At 36.7% G+C, this 10,022-nt stretch overlaps 1 protein-coding gene across 3 annotated transcripts; it reads right to left on the bottom strand.

Annotated features, from left to right (window-relative positions):
* Positions 1–987: 987 nt before the first annotated feature.
* On the bottom strand, positions 988–6,106 carry LOC146636923 (uncharacterized). 3 transcript variants are annotated; one of them, XM_085351121.1, is made up of 5 exons: positions 6,028–6,106; positions 4,821–5,168; positions 4,454–4,570; positions 1,358–1,458; positions 988–1,050 (listed from the first exon to the last, which is right to left on the bottom strand). In XM_085351121.1, exons 1-5 carry the CDS (start codon positions 6,083–6,085, stop codon positions 988–990), a joined length of 687 nt encoding a protein of 228 aa, XP_085207247.1. In that variant the 5' UTR covers positions 6,086–6,106. The 3 variants fall into 3 exon arrangements, with proteins under 3 accessions (XP_085207247.1, XP_085207248.1, XP_085207246.1); XM_085351122.1 differs by having other exon boundaries at positions 4,454–4,561; positions 4,830–5,168; XM_085351120.1 differs by having other exon boundaries at positions 4,830–5,168; positions 6,028–6,085.
* Between the last annotated feature and the right edge of the window lie 3,916 nt (positions 6,107–10,022).

The following is a 10,022-nucleotide window of genomic DNA, read 5'->3' as shown; positions in this document are numbered from 1 at the left end:
GTCAAATTGTTCTGAATGCTTGAATAAATGTGTGACTGTAGCTTGTACTGTGGGAGCACTGAGCCAGCAAGAACCAGGATGAGAAAAATGTTTATAGTTATAAACATCACGTATGTAAATGGGTTGCTAAGTCAACTTGGAGGTCAGTGTTCAGAGAAAAGGTATTTTAGGAGCTCGTCGCTAACTGGTCTGATTCTGCCTTCAATCATGGTGAAAACACTGAAACGTTGACCTTATTACATGAATACAGAGAAGATGTACTGAATGATGAGGACACATTTATAATATCAGAGACATGCATTTAATGTCTCAGATTTATTTGAGATGTACAAGTTTTGTATGGTTGATACGACAAACACACACATAGCAAACCTTCGCCCGTCACAGGCGTACTTTCCACTTCCTGTCACTGACCTACTATACAGTCACCCCTGAACACCACACTTTCCATTCAGCATCCTAATCGTAAGCTGTAATCATTACGAAACCTGCGTGTTCAGTGTCGCATTTTTAACCCTCACTGTTGCTGATCGTGTTTTAGCCCGATCAAATTCTGCCTGGTACCATTATCAGTGTATAACCCTGTGATTTTGGGTGTATCCTATATGATGTCTGCATGATCAGAGTGATTTTCCCCCTGAAATACCGAAATAAATTGCACAAAACATTTTTAAGCAAGAAATTACACAAAAATCCTGAATATAGCAAAGATGCCACAAATTAAAAACTATGCAAATTCATCATTTATTTTATTTTTTTATTTGTCAGAAGGTTAAATAAACACATAAACATATTATTATTTTGTGATTCAGGCTTTATGGGACTAACACCCCATCACTGAAATTAATTTTAATTAAGATGTAGTTTATAGAAAAATACATACATATTTACAACCACATATGGGGGTTTTTGCAATCATGCAAAAATGTAAGAAAAATATGCTATATACAGGACAGAAAGTACACAAGAAAACTCTGGAGCCGACACTCATTTACTTTCTTTGGGATCCACATGCTCGAAGTAGAAGGATTCATACAGAGGCACTTGCCGCTGAAAGAGAAGGACATAAAGAAGAAGCTCATCAGTCAGACATCACAGACCGAGGCGCTCCACAGGTCAGTGTTTCCTAAAATGCACAACCTAAAACTCAACAGGCAATCTGAGTTTAACACATAGTTAGGTAGAAACATTATGTCAGTTATATTTTTATGATGTCTCAATGTTGAAGTCACCGTGAATAACTCAGTGAAAATGGATCAACATGTATTTGGACTGTTTAAAAATGATTTTCAGTACTGTTTCCTATTGTCCCCCTAAACTAACTAAAACATCACCCTGAAATGAACCCCGTTCTCACCCACTGAGACGAGCCTCTGGAGGAGCTTGTGCTGTCTTTGTCTGCATCTGCCATCTCGGAGTCTACGTGGGGAACCTCGTAGATGACTCGGGCTGCTAGTGCTGAAAACACACACGTCCACATAGAAATGATTACAAGGATTTAAATTGCATTTTCTTTTTAAAATAATGACCTAATTGGGAGCTGCATTTAATCCTTTCGGTCTCTGTTACTGTTACTGTAATGTTACAAACATGTTACAATACTTCATCCCTCCTTATATTTTCATTTTATTTTAACAAACTTATCTCTGTCAGTGTTTAAACTGTGGCATCCTGTTATTATGGGATGAAATGGACTTTACAATAATTCACACTTTATCTACTTCACTTCTGCACCTGTGGAGACTCAAACCAAGAACCTTCCTGCTGTGAGGAGACGGCACCAACCACAGTGTTTTGTTTTTCCATATCTGCATCAATTACTCACCTCCAGCAGTATCTGAACCAGCTGTTTCAGCTATCATCGTGTGCCAGTCTCAGCTCATTGACCATCTGCTCTTCAGTGACTGGCTTCCTCTTTTTAATTAAATCAGACTTTAGATTTGCCCATATCTACATGTGCTTCTTCTTTAATCTGATGCCAGCAGTCAGTTTAAAAACTAAACCATTTTGAACTATTGCATTCTTTATTTGATAACACAATTTTGCAGCCTTTTTCACAACCCTAGTGTATTAAAACATTATCCTTGGCACACAACGCTATTCAATTTCAGCCCCAAATATTTCTAATTGAAACACTATTATGTTGTTGTTGTTTTTCAATGTAGACTTGTTTCATGAGTAGATCATCTATCAAGAGGAAATTTGCTCTTTTGAGGTTGAACTCCAAATTGTTCCTAGTGAATCAAGTATTAATGAATGTATGAATGCAGCTTGTAGTGTAGAACGACTTTGAGTTTTCAGTGTTATAAATATAATAAAGTAAAAACGCATGTTATTATAAAGTGGTAGGGTACTTACAAAAAGAAAAAAAAAGTGATGTGATCCAAAAACCCAAAGTTTTCTGCTTGTTATCACAACCAGGCCTCCTGTTAGCAGCTCTTTTATCTTTCAGTCAGTGGAAAGCTGCTGTCACGTGTACAGATTGTTCAAAATTACAGATTACTCCTACCCAATCCAATTTCATTACAGTGGGTTGCACAGAGTATTATAGTTTAACATTGTGCTGCACAATGTGTTAATCTTTCCTGTAAGAGCGCCACATGAGTTGTGATGTGTATAGAATTGTTTGCTGCAAACAATCGTTTGCTGTTTGGTATTTAAAGAGAGTCTATGGGAACTTCACCGTTGTGGTACATACTTTAAATATAAGGTTACAAGAACTGACAATTCAATTTGAACTGATAGTGTCAAAATATTTTTCTAAAATATAAAAAAAAGTAGATGTTTACTTTCTTCATATTGACTGTTTAAGGTGATGAGATGAAGCTAGCACCTGGATAAATCTCATTGTGTTCCAACTGGTTTCTTACAACTACATTCAAATATACTTCACATTTGTTTTCCGCCACTAACATATATGATAGACTTTGGTGCTCTGTAAGACAGTCTATGTTGTTGTTTATACAGAGGATCCTGTAGGAGAACTTTCTGAAAATTGCCATTTTCATTTTGAACTACCTCCAAGCTCTTTGATTGTGTGCTTTTCTATTACGTATTCATCTACACTGTTTATATCATTCTGTTTGCTATTTATTGCTGTCTTCTACACTCCTGCACAGTTGGCGTGGAACGCCCATAATTTCGTTGTACATGGACAATGACATTAAAGTCCTATTCTATTCGGTTCTATTCTATTTTCCAGGTATCAAGATATTTCTTCTAATGAAACCCTTGAAAAACTTATCAGTCAGGAGCATTAAAATCCATTACATTTGTTATTTAGTATACTAGTTGACTTGATACCAAATAAATAAATAAAAGGCATTTTTCTACTCTTTCTGATCCCTCAAAGAACTTTTACATTAAGTGTAGATTCTTAGATTCAGTTAGTTTCTTCCTTTTAGTTAGTTTATTTGAAAATATTTTGATGTTCTCATGTCAGGGTCAGCTTTGTTGTATTTAATATAATGAGTGTGTCAGGAGTGACAGATATTACAAAACAAGCAGCACTTTTTGCAGGTCTTTGAGTCACAGCCATGAAGATGCCAACAGGTAAAAGGACTGTTTCTTATGCAGCGCTTTTCTACTCTATCTGAGAACTCAAAGCGCTTTATCTTAAACAAGTCCCAGTAAACACAGGTGGTCGAAGAATCAAGCTAAAAACATTTCATATATATTTTTTATTTAATTTATTTTTTACTTACTAGTTTGTGAGTGTACACTATAGTTTCAGTTAGTACTTTTTTAAAGCCTAGTTTTATTTTGTTTAACAGACGTGTTTGTTCACACCTGGTTTTAGTTTAATGTAAGTACAAACACCTTGTGGCTCAGTTACTATTTTTCTTTCATCGGTTTTACCACAACACTTAAACTTTGCTGCCATGCAAACTGACAGTTGTGCAAATGTATTAGTGAGGAAAGTGTCAGCCTCCACATTACGAGTCCTAATTTCAAGGCTTTTGATGCAGATTGTTTGGAACTTTTCTTTTTCAGGAATAGTTTTGCGTGATGAAAAATGCGGACTGCAGAAGGTACTAAATGAATGCTGTTCATACAGCATGTACAGAAACTCACACAGGTTTTTTTAAATCCTCGTGCATTTCCTGCTCCAACTTTTTATTACGTATATGGAAATATTAGCTCCTAACTTGTTTGAATTGGCTCCAATATAGTCCAGTAATAATGTCAAGTTACAGTGGTTGAGGTATATCACAGAGAACTATCTCATCATAAAACAACTGCACATTTATAGTCAAGTGATTATTTTGTTTATTGTTTAAAATGAACCTGTGTTCCTGTGTGTGATACCTGTGTCATGTTCTTTGGTTAAAAGAGTTAAATACAACGTGTCTTTATGGATAAACAAAAACACAAGTAACAAAGAAATATTTTTGTTCAGTCCACCACTCATAACTGAGTCTCTGATGCTTTAGTATTCATTTAAAATTGGTACCTTGTTTTCTTCGCAGAGTGCAGTAACAGACGAGTGTGACGAGGAGCAAAGGAACCACTACAGCCAGGGAAATGATCACGTTGGTTGGTTTGGTTGGATTCCCAGGATCTAAAGAATCTGTAATAATATTATAATAATAATTACATCCATCTATCTAATGTAAAAATACAATGCCTTCAGGTACTATCTTGGTAAAATGTTGTGTAATATTTAAAAAAAAAGGAGGGATAAAAACTGCATTAATTGTCTATTAAGACTACCAAGCCACCTAAAATGACAGTGACAGTACAGTTGATTTCAGTCTACATATTGATTAAATATCAACTACACTCGTAAAAAGGGATTTGAACATGTCACCATACTGAACCTTGTGCACTTTGCGAGTTGTTCCCAGTATCGTTGCCTGTCTTGACTGTGATAACTGTCCCATTTCCTTTAGCCTCAGTTAAAGATGGTATCTCCACAGTCACCTTGCAGATGTACGTCCCTGAATCGTCTGGTCTAATATTTGAGATTTTCAAAAAAGAACATTTCTTCTCTTCCTTTTTCAGAAACGCATTAGGCTGATCACTCCTAATTACTGTTTGATTTTTAAGCCAGTTCACTCTAAATCTTTCAAACTTCCCTGTCCAGCAGCAGGTGATGTTTACTGTCTCTCCTTTCCTGACAAAAACATGATCGCTCTGTGTCACAACAAATGTGCCTGATGAAACACCTGTAAGACACAAAGTGGAACATAAGTCATTACAAGACCACACATATTGCATGATTTCTAAAGCTAAAAGCATCAGGGTTTTGGTACAAATACAGTATGCAGATATGTTTTCAAGTAGCATGAAAAGAAAAGCAACTGAACTTTTTTAGGTTTCCTAAAGATGTTTCAGCTCACATCAGAGAAGCTTCTGATGTCTTCAAGAAACTTTAAGTAGTTCAGTCACTTTTCCTTCAACATCCTTAGATTACCACACATGTGTCAAACTCCAGACCTCGAGGGCCAGTGTCCTGCAGGTTTTAGATGTGTCCTTGATCCAACACAGCTGATTGAAATGGCTAAATGACCTCCTCAACATGTCTTGAAGTTCTGCAGAGGCCTGGTAATGAGCTAATCGTTTTATTCAGGTGTGTTGACCCCGGGTGAGATCTAAAACCTGCAGGACACCGGCCCTCGAGGCCTGGAGTCCGACATCCCTGGATTACCATGACCTGGATGGCTGAGAGCCTACACAGACACAGACATGCTTCTAAAAACATTATAGTGATTTTTATAGAAAACAAATAACAATATTAGGTAGTAAATGCACACCAGGAATAAAGATGTCATGACAATAATTTTGTTGTCTTTTACATCTGTTATTTAAAAAGCCTTGTATCTTTATAAATCATTCTAGATCTAAGTTAGTCTCACTTTTTAGAACTAAGAACTTTAAACACTGACATATTGAGAAGAAATAATATCAGACATTCATTTATCGGTTGAATATTTATCACAAACAAATTTAGGAAAACTTAACTTTTCCATTTAGAGAGGAATGGTATAAAAACTAAATAATTTGTTAAGTTGTGTTTCTACTTACTCCAGGATGACAGGGTACAGAGAGAGGCGAAAAGCAGGCTACTTAGCAAGATTTTCATCTTGCCACACTGATTCACTACTGAACAGTTACAATCGCTTCATCTGTCACATCTTCTCTTAGTCCCACCCACCACACACACACACACACACACACACACACACACACTGTGCACCATGTTTTCTTCAAAGATCTTCTGTTTTCTAGAGAAGTGTGAAAACCCACAGATGCTGCTGCTTCCTCCTTCAGACAGACGGCAGCTACAGACAAACTATAGAAGCTGTGACTAAGACTCAGACCTTTCTCTTCCGACTGAAAAGGACACTTTTTTTATCCTCATGCAGAGATGCTGAAATGGGGTCACAATAAAATACATATTAAGGACAGATAATGTAATAAACTGTATTTTTGTTCAAGAATTGTTATTAAAATAGTTTGAAAGTCAATCTTTGCAAGTTTACACACATGCATACATACAAAGTTTACATGTTAACATTAATTTATTTTAATATTTGACTTATTTTTTTAACTGCACTGTTTTGGGGGTTTTACGTTGCCAGATTATTGTAGTGGTATAGCTTTTATTCTATTATTATTATTATTTTGTTGAAAACATCCGGGAGGAAGTTGATGTAGGTCACCTGAAAACGTGAATTGAGAGTTCATAAATGACGTGAATTGTCATTCTGTGAAGTCCTCAGAGTCTGAAGCTACTTTTTGCTGCTACTATGTTTCCCAAGGGGTTGAAGCAGTCGACACATCCACATGTTTTGATTTTACACCTGATGCTCTCCCTGACACAACCATTCTTTTTATCCAGGCTTGGGACTTGCACTAGCATGTGACCCCCTCAAGGTTGGTTTTGTACCTGCTCTCAGATTCAAACCAGGATCCTTTCATGTGTAAAGCGAATATGTTAAACACTGCTGTGTGTTAGCCACTAGAAGTCCCCAGAGTTTAAAATGTCAGATGCGACACTGAGACACAGAACGAGAACAGGATGAAATGTCAGCACTGCTGCAGGCACACACATCAGAAGTGTTGGCCACTATTGTAACCCATGGTTACTGAAAGAAGTTTAAGATAACCAAGAGTCGTAAAATATAAATACTAGAGATTTCTATTACCCCATCACAGTCTCATTCTGAGGGTGTCACATATTTTCAAACAGTGCGGCTTACATAAGCACAAGGTGTCTTTTAGCATCTATGCTTAAACCTAACTGTGATAGTGGTTTGTTGTTTTGCCTGCAGGAGGAAAGGTGGAGCAGTTTGTGGTGCTGGGTGGAGCTGATTGGCACAGTTGCTGCATACGTGCCATTGCATGTTGGGAGCTGAGCCAGACCGCAAAGCAGCCAGTCACACTAGCTCTCACAGCCTGGGTCAGTCCAAGCAGAGAAAAACCTGAGTTGTTATTTAGAGTGTGCTGTGAATTCCCCTGATTGGCTCTGTTAAAGTGACAACACACTACATGCTTTACATGCTGAGTAGTTTTCAGTGCCAAAACCTCATCAGTGAGCAACAGGATAGGCATGAATAAGAAAGTGAAAAACATAATAGTCACAAAAGACTTTATTGTAACACTGCAGTGACAACATAAAACAATGTAAATACATGTATTTTACTAAAGTTATAATGCTATTTAAAGTGTTATCAATTGTATCAGTTTTAGAACGTACAGTAACAATTGCAACGTTATTTTGTAACAGTGTAACAACCAGCTCATCTGTGACTTGTCAGTCACAAGTCAGTTATCACTAGGGAATAGTAAATGGACTGATTCTTATATAGCGCTTTTCTACTGTTCTGGAGCCCTCAAAGCGCTAGTGAGTCAGTAATATTTTGAATATTGAATATACATGGTCTACTGTGGAGTAACATTTTCCAAGAATTTGATGCATTCTCATAGACTTATAAGAAAACAGAACTCACTTCACTTCAATATGCAATCTACTGACACCTAGTGGTGAGATTTTACACACTGTACCTTTAAGCATGGGTACCAAGAAAATACTAGTTCCCTATCACCTATGGTTTCAACTTATCTAATGAAAACCCACTTAAAATTATCAGAATATAAATCCATCTTATATACAGTCTGTGTTTTGTAGGATATGCTGTTAAGAGCTACTAGCATAGCTGTACTCTGTGTGAATTTGAAAGTTAGTACAGCACTGAATTGAGCTAAATGCTGTCAAGCTGGCATTTAGTAGATAGAGTTCATCTGATCACCTTAAATTACAGGGTTACCATGCTAACAATCCAACTTCCTGGAAACTTAGTAGCAGCCATCACCGCTGTTCCCTCTCCCAGTAATGGAACAAAAGCTGAGCAACTTAAAGCTATAACATTTCAATTGATAGCCTTTAGCATTTAGATTTATTGTTTGGTGGACCAGTAGTTCTCAACCTGTGTGCCATGAGGTAAGCAAGACATTTGAACAGCCAGTGTGTTTCAGGCTGATGAAACTGCATTTGAAATACGACAGTACTCCCATGACCTGGATGACTGAAAAGCTGCACAAACAAAGACACAGAAAACAAAGAACAAAAACCAAACAACATTGTACAGTACTGTGCAAAACACTCGAGCCATGCCTCAGTCTTAGCAACAGTTCAAAGTTTTTCTTCTTTCCTTTTAAGTTCATTTAATTTTTTTCAGTCCAGTCCTCATATCTGGCCATTTTCAGGTGAATGTTGTTTGTTTTTTTATTTGTTTTGTTTAGCTTTTATTTTGTTGAGCCACTTAATACTGACCTTTGAATCCCTTGAACACCGCACACAAACATGACACAAGTGTTATGTCTACACATAACAGACAACTTTGCAAAGGACAAATCATTACGACATATAATCATTCTAAATGTAGAAAAGTACCAACAATTATGCAGTACCATCTGAAATGTGTCTGACTGACAACAGTTTCATTTTTCAGCATTACAATGATTCCAAACACACTGCAAACACAGTAAAATAGTACCTGGATAGAAAAACTTATACTGGAGGTCACAGATTGTCTTCCCTAGAGCATGAATCTCAAAATTACTGTAACAGTGTGGACTGCCTCGACAGCTGAATTTCTCTAATTGTGTATTTTGATGAATATTTGAAAATGAGGGGTGGCCAAAGACTTTTATATCATATGCAATATGTGAAATTATTAACAGGAAGTTTAATTTTAGACAGTAAGTACATTCATTCTTACTGTGTACTTACTGTGTTGCTCCTCTAAAACTTTACAGAACATGCTGTTTTAGGAATTTGTGTAAGTTTCTATCAATGGGACTTTTCAAATAGCTTTATCACACTGGACATACAGACATAAAATTGTTCAATATTTTACACAGAAATACAGAAAAATAAAAGCTCAGATTAGTCTCATCTTTCTCAGTTTTTGCAGAGTTCAAAGCCACAGCTTTTCTTCCTTCTCTTCGCTGAATTCTTCATAACAGCAAAATCATACTGTTTTGAGCAAATAGTTAAAGGACAGACATTTAGTGCTACAGATGGAAGGCTAAAGAAAGTAAATAAATAAATTTTCCATTTACACTTTGATATTGAAAACTAGCTTCTTTTCAGCCTTATGTGGCTTTTTGTTCCTTACATAGGTGGAGGAAAGCTGTGCTGAGGGTAAGGATAGGTAGAGTGTTAGGACTGAAATGAACATGTCTACCTGGGAAATTCATCTGATGAGGTAAACACAAGTTATTCACTACCAGGTAGCAAGAACTGCTTCTTGTTAGATGAAAACACGATTAAAAGGCACTGCTACATTATAACAACTGCTATCCCCAGTGCTCCAATCGGCTGGACCTTACACCTTACAGACTCATACTTACTGGTCAAGCAAGTCTGTGGTTCAGTTTTTAGCAGACTTAGCTAATGTGATCTGCAAAGTAAAACATAAAAGTGGCAACAAGCATGGATGACACTGATATAGCTGCACAGGCTGTAGCAGCTCTTAAATACTGTATTTTCTTCAGTTGCTAAAGAAGACTTC

This window comes from Diplotaxodon limnothrissa, linkage group LG3, assembly GCF_057381915.1.
Source record: "Diplotaxodon limnothrissa isolate DT_005_m linkage group LG3, D_limnothrissa_male_GT1.1, whole genome shotgun sequence".
NCBI classification, from domain to species: domain Eukaryota; kingdom Metazoa; phylum Chordata; class Actinopteri; order Cichliformes; family Cichlidae; genus Diplotaxodon; species Diplotaxodon limnothrissa.
Note: the sequence above shows the minus strand (reverse complement) of the source record. Positions and strands in the feature narration are given on the sequence as shown.